We start from the raw sequence: 20,808 nt of genomic DNA on the forward strand, positions 1-20,808 counted from the left end.
AGCGCTGTGGTAATTGTCCTGGGTTTTATTTATTTATTTTGTTCTAATATACATATTGTTCTTTGTTCGGTCATTCTTTTATTATCTGTACCGACCCACGTATCTACAAATTCCGCCACAATGGGGATGGTATCTAATGTTATATTTTTTTGTTTGGCATTTTAATCTTAATAGAAATTTTATCATAGATGTGATTATAAACATTAATTATTTCATAGATATAAAATTTTAATAGGATTTTCTCTATTTATTTGATAATCACATGATCATAGGATAGCGATAGTTGTGACGTAATGGGGTTTTGAAACCACTCATGCGCATAAATTATTGACGCTTTCAAATAAATAGATCGTCGTAAGATCTACGACGGCCTAGGTAGTCTAGTGGTTTAGCATACCGCTGTACTTCTAATGGTCGCGAGTTCGATTCTTTGTACAAACATTGTATAAACATTTGTATACATGAGTACGATTATCTGAGTGTTTTCTACGTGTATTTATGTATTTACAAAAAAAATGCTAACCATATCAATCAGTTGTCTAGTACCCATAAAACAAGTACTGTTTAGCTTGGGACTACATTGCGCTGTGTGAATTTTCCTGGGATATTATTATTATTACTGTTATCCCAGATGGGGTAGTCAGAAGTATCGTTAACTGTAGGTTATGGTGAAACTGATTTGCTATCGTTGTTTCCACCACGTTTTTTTATTTATTTAATAAAAATATAAGTACATTTAATTTTACACATTGACTCGCCAGAATGCAGAACAGTTTGTTGGCAAGATATCGCTCAGTTTTCTTAATATTTACCTACCTATATACATCTATACACTTATATTATACATAGTATGTTTTATCTTTGAATTTAACAAAATAGCAAGAAAGTAAAGGACAACATTTTTTTATACTACGATGGTGGCAAATAAACATATGACCCATCTGATATATCTACCTTAATATAACCTTTTTGAAAAACCTTTTACAACCACAATGCGGCGAGCGTTGTGGTTGTAAAAAGTTATACATAATATACATAGAAAACTCCCAGACCCATACAAATAATCATACTCATGTATACAATGTTTGTACCGTGCGAGGAATAGAACCTGCGACCGTCAGAAATAAACCGCTATGCTAAACCGCTAGACCAAATAGGCCGTCAACAAAATGCCGAAATAATATTTCTTTCACGTGAATGAAATGACAATCAATAAAATATATACATACATGTATATACTTATATAGTATACATGAACAACATTACAGACATCACGTCATCATGTGGGAACCGTGATACACCTCATGCGTATGTCCTCAATCCATTTCGGTGGAATAAAATACATTAAGGTTATAATTTCTGTTGTGTTGTGTGTTGTGTTCTGTTTTCAGTTGATCCACATTTTTTTTCTACATTATTTACCCTAATCCCTCCGCTGAAAATCAGCGCTGTAGCTTCGGCTGCAGCAATATGCTGAGCGGAGTCCTTTTTAGCAAATATTTCTTAGTAGTATATTGGTTTTTAATTATTATTTTACTATGTTGGAGTAACTATGTGTATATATTTGTTCGTGTATGTATGTACATATATACATGCTGCTAAATTAATTTAATATAATGTTAACACTTTTCTGCTAAATATGGCAGTAAAATTATAGAGCACTTAGGCGTAACTTAATAATAATAATATACATTTATTATTAGTGAGTTAGGCATAAGTACATACTCTAATGCAGACGAATTTGTACAAAAACTATGTCGGATTTCTTATGTACAATGATCACATATCTGCCGACTTATTTACTTATTTATTTAACTCTTTATTGTACCATTTACATAACGAAAAGAAGATAAATATATATTACATATACTGATACAAAAGGTGGTCATATCGCTAAGCAAACTCTTCCAGACTACCTTTGGGTGGATAGAGAAAGTAAAAAGAAGAAAAAAGTAGGTGGCGCAATAAATATATATATATATATATATATATATATATATCTATATATATATATATATAATTATAACTATATATAATAAAATAACAATATACATATGCTTAATAGCATACATACGTTTAGAAAGACTGAAGGAAAATGGGATTATCAGTTAAAAGGACAGTGTATCAATTTATAATTCCAATTTACTCTCCGATGATGAAAACAACGATATATTCATGAAAATTGTATTTATTTATACATTAATTATCATACATATATATTAAATGGTCTTATTAGTAACGTTTTATTTTCTTGTCTTGTCTCGTGTGTGGTGGCCTTTCTGAAAATGAGGGCTATGATATATCCTGATAATACTACAGTATAAATGCTAAGTGGGAGTCACATTCAGTATTTTTTTTTTTTTCTTTTATCCGATTTAAAAGAAGGTGATACGCACCCACACAGGCCTTGGCCAAGTTTTTTTTTTTCGGACTACTCTAATACTGTTGGCCGCTGCTGGCCTTTACAGCTTCACCGGACGATAGGGGCCGAGTACAGTATAGAGAGAGAGTACAGAGGAGAGAGTACAGATGGCACTCCAAACCCGCGGAAGAACTTATGGAGCGGCTGAAGACCAACTCCCGCCTGACGGATACCACTTTAGTCTGAGGGCACCGCTAGGGGATCGAACCGCGGCTCAGGCCGTCGTAATATCTATCCCCGTTTGAATTGGACGGGTATCGATCAGAGGGGCGACCAGGTGTGGAGCGCAAAGCGCGCGTAGGCGCCCGGTTGATTGCGTGATATGGTGTTTTTGGGGTCGATGTCTTCGCCGGCGAGGACGGTGTCGACTATGTGTGTAAAAATGTGGTCGGGGCGGCCTTGGCCAAGTATGGGAGAGGTTGCGCTATGTAATGACATATGTAGTTTTTATTGTGAAAGTCAGAAATTTTCTAGTAATGCGACAGGTATTATTATTATTTCTAGAGACATCTCTGGCAGTAGGTTTGGACTTTGCCACATTTGATTCAAATATACAAAATGACATATGGTCATCTCAAATGTTGAGTTTACAACAACTCCGTTAACAACATTTCTAACTACCGCTTTTGGGGTTTCTATAGTGAAGGTATAATTACATATTTTAGGTCATATAAATATATGAAATTGGTGTTGTAGAGGAGTAACCTAAAGTCGAGTTTTTCAAAATATAATATATTCTGCAGCATTGGTGTCACGGCGGAACTCGTACTCATAAATAACGCGATATTTTAAGGTTTCCATTTTGTGAGTGACGCAAAGAAAAAACCAAAGATGGAAAAAACATATTACGGTTTTCGAAAAACATATGCTCATACAAATGTATGTGCTGTATAAATTTGAAATTGGGATTCATAACCAAAGAGGAGATATTTGAGATCAAAGTGGCCAGTACGACAAAAGGCCAATTTCATATGTAAGGACCTAATATTTAAGAAGAAAATCAAAACATAACGTTAACACAAAACGACAATGTTAATAACACTAGTGATAACGCTGTGGTGACAGCAGAGTCGGGCAGCTCTGGTGTAGGCGGTGCTACGACGATATCTGCAGTTACTGTTGAAACAGTCGATGTTGTAGTACTAGCTGCAGTAGTGGTTGTTATGTCATCGCCTTTATTTATAAGGTAGTCTAGGACGTCGTCTTGCGCTGCTAGGACCCAGTTCAGACTATTACGGGCAGATGTTGCACCACTCATTATTTCATTGTAATGAACACCCAAAGCCACGCGATTGTCTCTCGCCCATTGCTCAAACTGCGAAATAAAATGAATGAATGAAAGAATGATTGAAAGAATGAAACTCTTTATTGTTCCTCTCACAGAAAATACAATAACATAGCTGTACCCGCGAAGTCGTCCGCGTGGAATTTAACTCTATGTTTCTAAAATAAAAGAATTTTGCTAAAATAAATATATACAATATAATAGCCTAATTTCCTCCTTCTTACATCAGTTACCTGCCAATAAAACTCCCGTCACAATCGGTACAGAGATTAACCGGAACAAACAGACAGACAGACAAAAATTGTAAAAAAAAAATAAGTTGTTGTATGTACCGTATTTATATTCATATGCATGTAGTAAAAAACGGTTATTTCAATATTACAAACATACACTCCAATTTTATTTATATGTATAAATTATGTATAAAATGTTAAAAAAAAACACAATAATAAACAAGACAAAGGTAACAACGGGCGGCCTTATCGCTAAAAAGCGATCTCTTCCAGCCAACCTTTGAATGGAGAGAAGTGATTAGATTTGCGAAGAATTCTTAATAATAATAATTGACAGCATCGGTATACTGATAGTGTAGCACACTGCTTTACTTCCGATAGCTGCGGGTCAATTTCTAAAAAGCAGACCAATTTGCGGATAACAGCTAGTCTCATACAGTTTATGTATAACGCCCAATTTTATCTAGGGAATAGCATTACAAACATTTGTTTTCATGAATATGGTTGTTTGTATCGATCTGGATGTTTGCTATGTATATTGTGTATGTATTTATAAAAAAAACCATCTAAGTATTTATAACTGTTGTGTAATATCGATAACACAAGCTCTGCTTAGTTTGCGACTAGATAGAGCTGTGTAAATTATCCAGGTATATTGTAATATTATTATATCTCAGATCAATTAGCAGCGCTAACTTAAAGCTTAGAGAGCTTAGAGCTTATAATATACCCATATTATAAGCTCTAAGCTCTCTAAGCTTCTAAATATACACATATATACAAGACGTCTAATATAAAAACACAGCTACTTTTTTTTGTAAATACATGCATAATAGAAATAGAAAACACCCAGACAGATACAAACAATTACACTCATGAATAAAAATGTTTGTACCGTGCCTGAAATCAAACCCACAACCATCGGAAGTAAAAATTAAAGTAACTGCTAGATAGATAGATAGACCGAGACATATTAAATAACTATGCAATCTATGATAAATGTATATTTTACGGTAGGCTTTATACCGCGGCGCTACTCTACTCTACATGGACATCTTGTCCATGCGAGTAGTCCCTATTTTATTCGCTGATGATGGAGCTAAAGATAGTTAATTTAAATAAAAAGTCGATTAAATAGTTTTTTAGTTTACCTTCTACAAATAAACGTACAAATATCAAATCCTTCCTCTCTAAGGTTAGTCAATTTGTACGAAATATCGTAAAAATTGGATGAGTAAGCTGATCTTCATAAAGTAGTATTTATTCCATTATTTACTCAAGAGACTACAGAATTAAGGTTCTTTTTACATTAATGCATTTTTTTCATATTATTGAAATGGCAACACTCTTAAAGTCCACCTGATGGAAAGTCAGTGACCGACGGTCATACGAATTAAATCTTTCACATCAATGGCCACCTACAAGGAATTCATTCTCAAAATTAGACCTACATAAATGGTCACGGATTTTCCTCTGAAGAAAATATATTAACTTTCCAAATGGTTAATACATTTTCTCCAGAGGAAAATCAATAAAAAAAGTTGTTATACCACCATATATTGCAATTTTACTGTACTATATCTCACCAAAGTGCTATTGTACCCATTTAGAATACTTTATATGACAGTAGCTACTCGCCCCGGCAATACACGGGTGTACATGTATTATATATATATATTTCTCTAGAATAACTCTATCTATTAAAAAAACTATGGTATAAAGTTAATAATTGGTAACTAAATTTTATGTAGTACTAGCTATTCGGCCCGGCTTCGCACGGATGTACATGTATAATATATGTATAAACCTTCCTCTAGAATCACTCTGTCTATTAAAAAAACAGCTTCAAAATCCGTTGCGTATATGCTTAAATCTTCAAAACTAAAGATTTAAGCATACATAGGGACAGACAGCGACAGCGACTTTATTTTATACTATGTAATGATTCTTCTATACTGTTATTTGGATGTGTTTAAAAAGGGTGCACTTACTTCGTTTATTTCTTCTTCGCTTCTTAATCTGGCTGACACATATGAGAGCGGGGTTGCTAAAGTTGACCTCACTACAAACCTGAACAAAAAATATTTTACACATCTAATAATTATATTTCAGAACGACTCACAAAGCGCCATTAAGTTCCAAGCAAAGCAGAACTTGTGATACTAAATTTATAGATTCATTTTTTGTAAATACCTACACGATATACATAGAAAACACCCAGATTGATATGAACAATTATACTCATGAATACAAATGTTTGTACCGTGCGAGGAATCGAACCCGTGACCATCTGAAGTAAAGCGGTGTACTAAACCGCTGACCACTGAGGCCATCAAATATAATTAATAGCAACGACTAACAGCCGTCCTAGATGACGCTTTATCAAAGATCGACGCCGTGGTGAACGCAACTTTCTCGCTCATTATTGAATCCAACGAGGTACGGCCAGCCTTAACGTTAACCAAGTTTGGACTCACGATCTGGTGTAAATCGATTATCCGTCATACTCGTGAACAGGTGTTGCTTGTGGGGACAGGTTACGAACATTGATTAGACTATTTTCTTTTGCAATAGCATATGTTAGTAGTCACTTTATTCTCTCTCTAGCAGAAGCGGCAGAAGGCTTGCTTCAGCAGCTGATATTAATCCGAACAATTCCTAAGAATTTTCCGTGATATATGCGGTAGAAAATGCACAGAGATGCAATGTCTTGCAGCAAAGCCAATGTCGAGTCTGTCGCAAAAACGAATAATTTAAAATAATGTCTGAAACTTACGCATTATCAACTAAAGTCAAATTGTCCTTGATATATTGAAATGCTATTTGTGTATTCACTTCATTTCCACTTACAGCTGAATTGAATGCTGTGGTATAATCTTGTCGACGAATTAAATAGTTTTCAGTGACAATTGCATCCATGTAACTGAAATTAAATTCAAATCTATATTACACTAGTTACTCATTCATTCATTCATAATGTAAGAACTACGCTTTTGTCGGTAGAGCTCTTGCCACTTTCCGCGATCTTCCATCATCATCTGCTTCTTCCTTATCCCATTTATATGCTCTTAAATTCTTGATACGTCACAACTCCCATTTTCTCCTTAATTTGTTTGATGTAGCTGTACCTTGGTCTTCCTCTCCCCCTCTTACACTAGTTACCATCAGATACAAACTACTTTCACATTAATTTTATTAAAGTCCCTTAGGCGTTTTGATGTGAAACGGTAACAAATCTACAGGCAAACAAACAAATTTTTCTCATTTGTATTATTAGTATAGATAAAGTTTGCACCGCTCAGTCATATCTATCTGATCGTTTATATCTTTCAAATTACAAAACGGATTTTAATGCTGCTTTCAGCAGTAGATAAAGTAATTGAAGAGGAAGGTTTATTTGTATAATACATGCGTGTTATAGTATAGAACATTCAAAGATTTGTAATGCATAAAAATGTTGGGGCACTTGAACGACGGCACGACACGACGTATTTATAAATTATATTAGCGAAGGAAAAAGTAGAAGGAAAGAGGGGAAGAGGAAGACCAAGATACAGTTATATTAAGCAGATCAAGGAAAAAGTTTGAGTCGTGTCGTGTCAACAACTAAAGAAATTGATGCAACATGGTGCAAAGTAACAAGAGCTCGATCGAATGAATAAACGATGATTACGATAATGAAGATTATGTTGATCATAAGACTGAATTGGTAGAAAGATAAAAAATATATTTATTTATTTATTTACTCTTTATTGTACCAGAAGTATATTACAAAGAACATCATCATCATCTGCTTCTTCCTTATCCCATTTATTTGGGGTCGGCGTAATATGTTTTTCTCTTCCATTCATCTCTGTTCGCAGTCATTCCGTTATTTATTCCCTTTCTCACCATATCATCTTTCACACAGTCCATCCATCTCTTTTTCGGTCTTCCTCTACCCTTATAACCATCCACATTCATATGTAACACCGTCCTTAGGATATGATCTTCATTCCTACGCATTACATGCCCATACCACGATAGACGATTACTCTTTAACTTCTCTGACATCAGTGCCACTTTCATACTTCCTCTGATGTATTCATTCTTTATCTTGTCTATCCTCGTCACACCACAACAAAGAACATGAACAGAAGTAATAAGGTACAAAAGGCGGTCTTATCGCGTAAGCAATCTCTTCCAGACAACCTTTGGGTAGAGGAGAGAAAACAGAAAGTGGTAGATGGCGCAAGAATGGACGAGAGAAATAAGAAAGGCATAGCAATACTAAGTACTAAATAATAATACTTTACAATACATTTATATATTAATACATAAATATAATATTGTTAATAATATTAAAAACTTACGTGTATAGTGAATTTCTATGCGGAGTGCAACCAAGGACTGAGAGAAGTAATATCTTCTCGTTATATACATGATGGCTCTTATATCTCTGCCATAGGTATTCAAAATCATCCTCTGAACCTTTACGCAATGCATTACAGTATACCCAGTTGCGACTGTCGACGGGAACCCTATTGACCATTAGAATATTAGATACAATGAATATATAAACCACACAATTCACTCGGCGCCATCTAGTATTTTTTTTTATACCACGTAGGTGGCAAACAAGTATATTGCCCATCTGATGGTAAGCAGTTATCGTAGCCTATGGACGCCTGAGACACTAGGGGTGTCACATGCGTGTTGTCGACCCTTAAGAAACCTTAATATACCCTTCTTGAAAAATCCCATGCTGTCTCTCGATAAAACCTATTTGCATACTATTTAAGCTACAAAACGATCCTATACCACCAATCCAGGGGGAAGGGTATGGTAATGTAGGTTAATCATTGCTAGCAATATACCATATCAGGTGACCTCCATGCGGTTTTCCATGGAAATCATCATATTAAATTTCTGGTGAATTTGCCATGGGCTAACTGACCTGACCTCATGCTCATCTTATCATGCACTGGTGGCCCGCCAGCGTAAACCGTAAGCGCAGGCAAGTGTACCATACCATTATCAACCATAGGAAAAAAGAAAACACCACTCCAGTAGCACAGAGGTAGTTTTTTGTTTTGTGTTTTTTTAATAGGCAAAACACTTCCGTCTCACCTGATGTTGGACCGTCACCTACATTTATATATGAGCAAAACTATATATGATGTCATAACGCGTTAACAAAATGGAGGACTAAAATAAAAATAAATTCACTCGAATTTCTTGCCAGTACTATGCAATTAATTGACGTAACTGGACGGTAGGGAAAGAAATATTAATAAAAAACGTGTCATTCATAAGCGACTGAACTGTTATCATTAATAAATTCGTCTGAAATGGACAGAGACGACTATGACTATGTACAAAGTGGACCCTAAAACTCATTATATATTTTTTTATAACGTACTCATAAGTTTCATTATTCCTTAGGAGATTGAATTCTCCTATAGCGGCTTCTTGGCACTCGGTGACATTCATGGCACACATGATTGGAGCTAATTGAGACCTTAAATACGATCTCATGAAGGATTCTCCATCTTGAGGATCGTAAGTGAGATCAGCCATTATGTTTCTAGACCAATCAATGATAAGTCTCTGTAACAATAATTTACGAAATAACGATAAAATTTTAAATAACTAGGGGCCATCCATTATTCTCGTGGGGCTCGAAAGGCCTCCCCCTACCTTTAAGATATCATATGATATCCCATAAGATATCATATAATTTTGTTAAGATATCACGTACATTTATTTTTTCGACACACGCGCGATTTCTAAACCGAAATGCAGTCTGTAGTGTGACCTTGATTTTTTGTTAAGTAGTATAAAACAAAGTCGCTGTTTCTGTCGCTGTCTGTCCCTATGTATGCTTAAATCTTTAAAACTACGCAACGGATTTAGAAGCGTTTTTTTAATAGACAGAGTTATTCAAGAGGATGGTTTATATATATAATAAATGTACCCGCGTGAAGCCGAGGCGAGTAGCTAGTACTTTATAAATGGCAATAAAGATAAAATTTATAAAGCTCCCTTTATAAATTTTATTTTTATTATTAAAATGTTAAAAAACATTAAGTGAAGAATGGAAGGCCCCTAACTGTGTTATATACTAATGGTGTAAAAAGACGACTAGAAATGTACATTCATCCCGCATGTTACATCCGCTGGCGCTGCCCTACTCAAAAGTGCTAAATAACAGAAGCTACACGCACCGAAGAATGGCCCCTCTGATCGATACCCCGTCCAATTCATATGGGGATCGAAATTACGACGGCAAACGAAATTACGGCCTGAACCGAGGTTCAAACTCATAGCGGTGCCCCCAAACTAAAGTCATATCAGTCAGTCATAGCACTCCGTCAGGCGGGAGTTGACCTCTCCACTCCACAAGTGCTCCAGCGGGTTTGGAGTGCCATCTGCACTCGCTCCATATCGTCCGATGAAGCTGAAAAGGCCAGTTGCGGCCAACAGCATTAGAGTAGTCCGAATAAAATAAATAAACCGAAGAATGAACTCGGCCGCAATATCTAATTTTCAATATAGTACTTTTACAGATTTAGTTGATATACTGTTAATTTCATATTGAATCTGTAAATTGTTGACTATCTACTTGTGGAAACTATTACAAAACACATGGGTTCAAACTTTAAATATTATTAAAAGAGGAACCCACCGCCGTATCCTGGATTAATAAAGTTTGTTATCATTATTTACCTCAATGTAGAGTCATAAATTCAAATTAACCCAAAATATTTTTGACGTCGAACAAGTTCGAAATCATTTAGCAAACTACAAAACCTTGACATTCTTTCCTATTTAATATATATAATATAAAAGAAAATATACTAATACTGTAGGTCGTGACCTCTTCATCTGTACCATAGATAAGATAATATTACATACCTGTATTCACTCTCCACAACTCCACACCGCAATACAACAAGTTTCTTGACAAATACTCAACGTATGTGTTATTTCGCTATTAATCAATTCAATACACAATATCATTTTCAATACATACAGATCCATTCCACAACAAGCTAAGATAAGTTATATAAAATCAAGTTTTACCTCAAGGTCTGCCAAATATGGTGTACTCGCGAATCTATTTCTTAACCAAGTGAAAGCAGTCATTGCTGTCACCCACGGCGTGTATTCTGTTTCGTTTTCAAGGAAAGAAAGAATATTTAGTGCTCTTTTATATTCCATTAATCCTGAACGCGCAAATTGGAAGACATCATTGACAATCTAAAAAGGAGATAAAAATTTATATGCCGTCACACCTGGTGTATGGAAAATCCCAGTCGAAAAATAAAGCTGTTATCTAATTGGTTGATAGTAACAGCTTTAAAATTCAGTTTTGTGGATCACAAGTCTAAGGTATTAGTTCTGGTGTATATAGATATATACAACTTGTAAAAATTATTATTAAAATGACGTCAGAGATTAGTTTAGATTAGATACAATTCTGTGCATCTAATGAGATCAGATAATTTTTAGACTACATTATCCGTATTTGTGTGCATTAAAATACTTTCTGAATAGCATATCTACTTATGTATACTAAGAGCGAATTTGCATGACTGCAGACTGGCCCCGACAGGAGTTTTGTAAATATTGTATAAATTGGGTAAAATAATGTTTTTTCTCTATCTGTATATCTATTTAAAGATGCAGATTTTTTTCTATATTTTTTACTTACTTGTGCCCTATTGTACTCATGAATAATAGTCCTGTTTGTCTTCAAAGCTATAGCAATGAGATCCCATGTGTAGTTGTCGTAATTTACGCGATAGTATCCTAAAAGAAAACAAATGCATAATAGTAAATAATTCGATATAAAGATTTATATAAGAATATTTAGGAATTTTACTTACATTTAAACCGATTGGAATAAAATTAATACAAAATTTGAAGTAAATCTTACCAGAATACATCAGTGAAGGAACACTAAAATCGTTAAAGCAGTTTCTGAGATTAGCGCTCACAAACGAACAAAAATTCTAAGAATTATTGTTATCTTTTTTATTAGGTTGATAAATTAGCCCAATATTATTTTTGTCATATACTCGTAACTTTCACGTACAGGCAGCGATCAGTTATATTTTTGTTTTATATATATACATAATAAAAATTGATTCTTCACTACATCGTTTCGATTAAAAAATAGATATTAATTAAAAATTTGCAAAAATTGGGGAACAAAAAATTACAATCGAATTGAATCAAACTCTTTACTTTATTGACTCAATACGAAATAAATATATCGATCTCTTCGAGTTATGACTAAGGTGCCTAAAATGTAAATTACCATTGCTAACTTAATGTCTAACAAGTCAATTGACAAAGAAACGTTTGTCCCCTGTGTTATAAAAATAAAAATGGTACTCAACTGCCATTATATCCTAAACGTTAACCGACTAAGAAATAAACTGTTTATAATATCGGTTGACAACTCTCAATAGATATATACTAACTATTTGCCCACACGTCTCAGTTATTTCTATAATCCTAGCACCTTTAAACATTTAATAGAGGAATAGTGAAAAATCGAGTACAATATGTTTTACCTGTTTGTTGTTTATTAAAGATAACCCATTGATCGCCTATCGATCCGCGATCAATGACAGTAATACTATCTGTGATAATATGAGTAGGCTTCGTGTTATTGAAATCTGGATCATCAGCAGTAGCAAATGTGATTGGTATAATCCAGTTCGTTGATGCTGTTCCATAACCGACGTTGATATTGAAACGACGCTAAAAGAACATTTTTATACTTTTAAAACATATAAATTGTAAAGAAAAATTTAATGGCAATATATATGCAACCGTTCTAATAATAAAAAAAATAATCTTATTAATATTGTTTGTGAGTAAAAAAGTACCGCAAAAAGTACCGAATGGATTTTGATGAAACCATAAAGTAATATAGATTATAAATACATCAGAATAACATATAGGCTATAAATTTCACGCAGCTGAAACCGCGGGCACAGATAGTATAAAATAAATTGGATGGATCTGAGCGTATGAAATTCAATAAACAATGGCTAGGGGAAAGTTCCTTTTATGAAGTACAATTTCAACATTTATGATGTTTAGTTTATACTACATAGATGAAAATATTACGCGCTATGAGACCAAAAATATAGAAAGAAGAATTTTTTACGTTTACACATTACTAACAACCCTACTTAACATTGCATTACAAACAAATTATATATTTTTGTTAATCTCTGGACAATACACATAGCGCCATCTAGACCCAAGTTAAGCTAGTAAAAACTTGTGTTATGGGTACTCGATAACTGATACGAATACATAGATTTTTTTTTCGTAAATACATACATATATATTATACATAGAAAATACCTAGATACAAACAGTCATACTCATGAATGTCTGTGCCATGGGAACCGGCGATCATCGGACGTAAAGCGGTGTGCTAATGGCATAGCTGCATTGTCCATTTAATATAGATCAATATGGCCGTCTATAATCTGACTTAAATGAATATTTACAAAGACATTACAGATTCAAAATGCAGGGCAATAGCGGTGTGGCGGTACCGGCCCAGCCGCCGCTAAACAAAACGTGTTTCTACTATCTAATGACAAAAAAGCTGTAAATGTTGTCTATAAGGACATTATGTATTAGGTACATATTTAATACCAGCCATGCACCCGTGCAAAGCCGGGGCGGGTCGCCAATTAAAAATAAACTCAATTTACTTATTACGATCAATAAGAATATCAGTACCTGAACAACTATCATTTGACCAGTCTGATGGTTAACTTGGACGTTAAGTACAGGATGACCACCTTGTGTGGACCATGTTTTGTAATACTCAATAACAGAGAAATCGGGCCCATACTCTACTATTGCTCCAGCTTCCACTGCAGCTCTTTGGAGAGCTTCAGAAAGATGAATTGGCAATACTGTATTGAATTGTCTAAAAATTTAAGAAAGTTATCTCATCATAAGAAGAACGAGCAAGAAATCGTTGCTTAGACTTCTAATTCTTATACATATGTTTAATGTTAATTTAGATCAGTATAATATAGCACAGGACCTCAATGGCTATAGGCCTGCACCCTATCACGTTTGATTTAAATACATAGCAAAATTGGAACATGTCAAGTGTTTTTACAATTCACTACACCAGTTATTCCTTATGTAGGAAAATATCATGATATCAAAGTAAATATCAATATACTCCCTACATAATTACATAAATAATAATTAATGTTAAAAATGTTTAACAAAGTTACTGTAAGTACATAGTTGTATTTAAAACCATTACAATGACATAAATTATATCACCAACCTGCTGTCCAAGTAATATTTCAGACCTTGGGTATGAACATCAAATCCCAGAAGATGCTCAGTCATTCTGATAATAGTTGCTCCTTTACCGTAAGTGATAGTTGTAAACATGCTTCGAGCTTGAGTTGGACTTCCAATACCAGAGGCGGTGAGAGGATGTGCAGATTCAACAGAATCAGCAAGCAAAGTTGCGTGTACTTGTTCATTTATGAAACGTTGATCGAAACCCAATTCATGGTCTTCCTAAAATGTATTACCAGTGTACTGAAACTCTTCAATTTCAAGCAATATTTATTTAAGATTACTCAACTTAGTGTCCGCGGGTAATCCTGTGGCCCACAAATTAACTTTAAATAGCTCATCCATTTTAGAAATTTACAAAAATATAAAATAAATTTTTTTATTTAATTTCATTTTCAGTTTTATTTCATTATTATCAGATGCATTTGTTACTTTACTATAAGATGCTTATTTTATTGAATAGTTTTGTTTCATTAGTGTAGTCACAACAATTGTTTATATTTGTTTATTGCACAAAGTATCTACAATTTTGTTGTTATAAATTTCTAATTTGTCTAATTGATTCATCTGTTAAAAAAGTTGAGCAACCTTACGCCACGAAAAATATTCTTGTTACAAATAATACAAACCCAATCTGTGAGAAAATATTGATAATATCTAGCAAAGCCTTCATTAAGCCATAAGTCATTCCACCAATCGCAAGTTACCAGATTTCCGAACCACATGTGAGCAATCTCGTGGGACATAATGTAGGCAATAAGCTGTTTATAATTACTGTTAGTATGATTTGCATTGTACATAAGATACGCTTCCCTGTAAATGAAAATGTATATAATTCGTAACTATTAAAATGCACAAGAACTACATATTTGCAGGAAAGCAGCCACTCCACATTATTGAAATCATCTTAATTTGAAACAATAAAATTTAACACTCAATATCTAAAACTGTATTATTTATCAAAGCGTTATCATCACAATCAGCATTATTAGAATTAAAATATTTCTGAACCAGTTCTTAATCGCAAATTTGGTCTATTTTTTAGATAAAATAGCTACTTTCGCCCTCGTCATACAACCTATTAATTTTTACTACAACCCGTTGAGCTGTTTATTCGATAAAGTTAAAGTTAACGAACGTACAGATATAATATAGCTAACCATGCCATATGTTAAAGGAAAAATAAATAAACAAAACCTGTATATCAATAATCCCCAGTTCTCCATAGCACCAGCTGCAAAATCGGATATAGATGCTTGCGTCATTTTTAGATTCTTATCAATATCATAGAAATCTATGCCAACATGATCACTCATTCTCCTTAAAAGTTTCTGTCCAAAATCAAGTGCGTATTGCTGCTGATTGTCGCGTATAGCCGCGGGTCTTGCAATTACTTCATACAAAAGACGACCGTCATCGTCATATACTTCAGTTGAATTATATTCAGCAATAGTAAAGGCCAATAAATAAGTGGACATAACTGGGGTTACCGCAAAAACATCTTCCTCATAATTACTGAAACGACATCAACCAGTCAATATCATAATTAGAAAAAATACGTAAGATGAATTTAAATTATATGACGAATTCTTATGAAAAGTTAAATACTATTTATCAATAATATTAATAATAGTCCAGAACAATTTACAGCACCATCTAGTTACAAGCGAAGCAGAACTTGTGTTATAGTTATTGATAACTAATACTAACACTTAATTATTATACATTTTTGTGTAAATGCAAAAGAGAGAGTGGACTGTATTTATTGAAAAGAAAATAATTAATGGAAAAGGAAGTTAAAATACGATTTCGACCTGGAAGAACGTCTTCCACACTCCGAACACCCCAAAGTAAGCAATGTAACACCAAACTTACTCACCTTTGCTCAGGAACGTCCCGATGTGTAGTACTGTTTAGTGGCCACGCACTCTAGAGTTTATATTTTCAACAAAAACAATTATATTGTGTTAAATAAATCATTAATTATCTTGTTTTATATCGATAAAAATACGGAGCGTCCTTTTAATTCTCCAGTTCTTATTTTCAATTGTTTATATTATTCTTTTTTCGAAATTTAAGTGGCCACATGTTTTTATATGTGGCCAGTGTTAACGAGCGACCTTTGCTCCAGTTACCAAGCCGGTGATACAACCTGCTTACACTAAGGAGGTTCGGAATACGGAACACATACATAATATACACTGATAACAATCAGACCAATACATACAAATGTTTGAACCGTGCGAGGAATCGATCCAACGACTATAGGAGGTAAGTCGGTATGCCAAACCGCTAGACCACGAAGGCCGTCTAATATTATGTGGATCATAATAATTACAACCCAGGACAATTAACACAACACCGTTTAGTTATAAGCAAAATACATCTTGTGTTGTGGGTACTACAAAAATTGTCATAAATACTTTTTTTTATTCATGATATACTTAGAAAACACCTTCACAGAGCGATTTTTAACGGATTAGTTATTTATGTACTTACGCTATTGGGATTGAGGGTTCCCTTGTAGACGATTGTTTGGTACAAGTCCAACTGCGGTATGAGGAAGGTCTTCGAATAACTATGTTGAATTTCGCTTTGAAACCTGGTTCGTCATAACAGGGAAATGCCCTTCTAGCTGCTGTAGCTTGAAAGTGTGTTGTTGCTACATAACTACAATTAAAATACACATTAGTAATTTGAATGCTTTGTAGGCTAAAAACCTCCTTATATTCACAACAGCCATATAATACAATCATTTACTGAGAAGTATACTTTTAAAACATCAATTATTCGCTTGCTAATTATTGATCTGAAAAGTTCGTTTTATGTAATTTTTATTTGTTATTTTATTATGTATTTTACATACTTCGTCAATTCATATTAAATCTTTCGTTAATCTCACTCCCTCCCGTGCTAAACACGCCAACCAAACCACAGCTTTATATTTACAATAATTAAATTACTATATATAAATAAATTATACAGTATTATAATTATTTTCATAATATATCTTTGGACACCGCACTTCTATATCCTAAGATCAGGTCTGACCGAGTTTGAGGACTACTGTCAATACAAATCCTATACTAATATTGTAAATAACTAATCATCATTGCCTTGCTGTTATACCATCATTTGAAGTCGACGCAGTCGGTTAATTGAAAACAAATTTTTGTTTTCTCTACCGTAAATTTGGGGGAGTTTAATTAACTTTTTATTCTTCTCGAATATTTTAATAGTAAAAAAATAGTAGAATAGAATTAATTAATATATAACGCACTGTAATCACGAAAATATATATATAATAATAATAATATGGGACTTAGGACGATTCATGTGAGACGGTGTGCTAAACCGATGGGCCACTGAGGACTGAGGCGGACTGAGGCGTAACAAAAGAATAATAAATCTTCCGTCGTAAGTTTAGCATCAGAAAATATGACCTTATACAATTACAACGATATATAAATAACTTACCTTACTGGTTCCGTATAATTTTCGTTTCGAAACCAACTTCTATATAATCCGGTCATATCATGTCGCAATTCCGCTCCGAAATTTACAATAAGTTCATACATAATATCCTCGTCACTATATTCTAACGTGCCATTTGTCAGCTGTACCCGAAGGAAATCTAATTCTTCCTCCTCGACAAATGATTGTGGTATACTGACATTATCCTTTTTCAGAATAACTGATTCAATCCATAATTCATCAGTGTGAATAATTATTTCACTTACATTCGGTTGTGTAGCGTGAAGGTAAATGGTTACTGTACCGTTAAAAGCTAATCTTTCCATATGAACATGTAGAAGAAGATCATATTCTACTGGCCGCGTTGTTCTCGGTAACCGATATTCACTAGGGTTGATATTGAAACCTGTAATTGTATTTCTATTGATCAGGTCTTCAAAAATTTCTCCTTCTAACATTTCATCACCAAAAATTGTAGTTCTTGATGTTGGTAATTCAAAATGAACTGCATAAGTAGTATAACATAATGCAGTTAATATCAACAGCTTTATGGCCCCCATCTAAAAATAAATTTTACTTATTTTCCAATAAAAACATCAAATAAACAATGGAAATTAAACAAAAACATTATACGTTTTAAACACTTACTGTGCAAACAAGTAGCCCTACGCCGATTTTGTGACAACTAGATTAGTATAATCTAAATGAATTGAATAGTAGATATTTGTAATCTAATATAAATTAGATAATAAGTATATCAAGTTACTATCGTAATTACTTCAATAAAGGACATCTTATCTTAGATATTTTATACGTAATAACACATTTAATTCATTTTACTATTAAGTCTATAGATACTTAAAAAGTAACAAAAATTAATAATATCGACAGCCTAGTTGGTTTAGCGATTTACATTCGATTGTCACAGATTCGATGCGATATATATAAACATTTGTAATCATAAATATTATATTGATCTGGTTCAAATAAAATGTTATTTAATTATTTCTATCAATTGTTTAGTATCCAACACGACTATACAATACAAGCGCTCCTTAGCTTGGACTGGATGGTGCTACGTAATTGCGAATTTTAATTTACTGTTAATATCTACAATAATAATGAAAGATACATGTTTATGTGAGTTCCGTAACAGGAACTTCTATATCACCAAATCAGAATGGTCACCTATTTACAGATGATCACACGATATCACTAAGTTTCCAAAAAAATGCTTATTTTATTTATTATAATACATTATTCAAGTATTTGTGTTATTATCAATTTAATTGGTGAAACCAAATTTATTAAGTCTACGTATCACAGAACTTTCCTTTTAATCACTTTCTGAAACATTCGTTGCTGATAATAAAACGATTGATGATATAGTGATATCGTGCGATCTTCTATAACTTTAGATAAAGTTGAAAAGAAAATAAAGTTTTTTTTTCGTTCGTTCTGTCTTATATTGAGATTAGCTGTCCCCTTGTGTCCCTTTCTTCGTGCGTTGTACATTGGTATTCATTGGTTCATGTACATTGATAAATATGTCCAATTCAAATGAGGGTCGAAATTACAACGGCTTGAGCCGATGTTCCAACCCCTAGCGGTGCTCTAAAGTCGTATCTGTGAGACGGGAGTTTCATCTGCTCCACAAGTCCTTCTGCGGGTTTGGAATCCCATCTGCACTCGCTTCCTATCGTCCGTTGAAGCTGTAAAGGCCAGCTGCAGTTACAGCATTAGATTAGTCCGAAAAAAAAAGAAATATTGGGTTATTGATTTTTTTCTAATGCGGTTTAATTCATAAGTTATCTAATCCTAATTTTACAAAGAAGAATTTTCTAAATTGGTTCAAAACCAACCTAGGTTTTGAAGCAATTTAGAAAATTCATTTAACAATAAAAACCCACATTATATTTGTGTGATAGGCTATATAACATTATACTACGACCAATACGAATAGAGCTGCAATGAAAAATTTTGGAAAACAGGAGAAATGTAAAAAAACGCCAAGGAACTTTAGCGGGTCTGCTTTTTTTTTATAAAATCCTTTTTTTTAAACGTTTATTAGTGCACCTGTCTGCGCTAACAGTTTACGCTAGCGGGACACCAGTGGAGGATGATAGGATGAGTATGATGTCAGGTCAGTTGATACATAATGACAAATTCACCAGGAATTTATCACGATGGTTTCCGGGGGTAATAAGTTGTGATTTTAAACAAATAAACTAACGTTGATAGCCTGATGATGCTATTATCTTGATATGTAGAATGCGAGTTCGGATCGGGTAAACCTGCTATAGTTTTGGGAATGTGAAAGAAAGAAAGAAAGAAAGAAAAACATTTATTGACAACCATTATTACATTTACACATTTGACAATTATACATTTTATATATATATATATATATATATGGGATAAACGTCAGGAGTTTTTAATTTGAGGACTTCAAATAAAAATGCAAGATGAAAAAAGAAGCTACCTCCATGATGTTAAGCATACATGCATTGTTTTTTATTTATTGATGATAAGGGATAGATGCACCCGCCAGCGTCAACAGTTTACGCTAGCGAGTCACCAGAGGAGGATGATAAGATGAGCATGAGTTCAGGACACTTTGCCCATTATGATGAAATAGCCAGGAACCACAATGGTTTCCAGGGGGAAAGGCATTTCGACTGAGTGATAGTTTTTTGAAAATTTTCCACACGTTATATATGGTACATTGCTAGCAATGGTGTGTAGTGGTGCACCACCGTCGGTGGTCTACGCTGACGAGCCGCCAGTGGAGGATTATAAGATGGGCATGAGCAATTTCCAGGGGAACCACGTAGAGGTCAATGTATCATAGTACATTGCATAATAGGATTGTTAGTAAACTAACAATCACCGTCCCCCCATTAAAGCAGTATCGGCAACAAGGGTTTTATAACGTTATACTAAACAGATTTTAAAGAAGTAAAGATTCTTATGATACATCGCGTACATTTGTGGATAGTCGGATTTTGTACAGAATTTTTGAACGTTAAAAGCAATTTTGGAGCTATTTT

At 33.8% G+C, this 20,808-nt stretch overlaps 1 protein-coding gene across 1 annotated transcript; it reads right to left on the minus strand.

Annotated features, from left to right (window-relative positions):
• Positions 1 to 3,422: 3,422 nt before the first annotated feature.
• Positions 3,423 to 18,318, minus strand: LOC131844758 (membrane alanyl aminopeptidase-like). The gene is made up of 14 exons (XM_059193719.1): positions 17,762 to 18,318; positions 16,784 to 16,954; positions 15,482 to 15,799; positions 14,914 to 15,097; positions 14,265 to 14,506; positions 13,697 to 13,889; positions 12,505 to 12,694; positions 11,637 to 11,734; positions 11,006 to 11,182; positions 9,342 to 9,529; positions 8,293 to 8,460; positions 6,717 to 6,863; positions 5,932 to 6,010; positions 3,423 to 3,737 (listed from the first exon to the last, which is right to left on the minus strand). The coding sequence occupies exons 1-14, from the start codon at positions 18,316 to 18,318 to the stop codon at positions 3,423 to 3,425; spliced, it is 3,027 nt and encodes a 1,008-aa protein (XP_059049702.1).
• Between the last annotated feature and the right edge of the window lie 2,490 nt (positions 18,319 to 20,808).

Source organism: Achroia grisella, unplaced genomic scaffold (genome assembly GCF_030625045.1).
Source record: "Achroia grisella isolate CSIRO2021 unplaced genomic scaffold, CSIRO_AGI_Agris_v1 utg413, whole genome shotgun sequence".
Lineage (NCBI taxonomy): Eukaryota > Metazoa > Arthropoda > Insecta > Lepidoptera > Pyralidae > Achroia > Achroia grisella.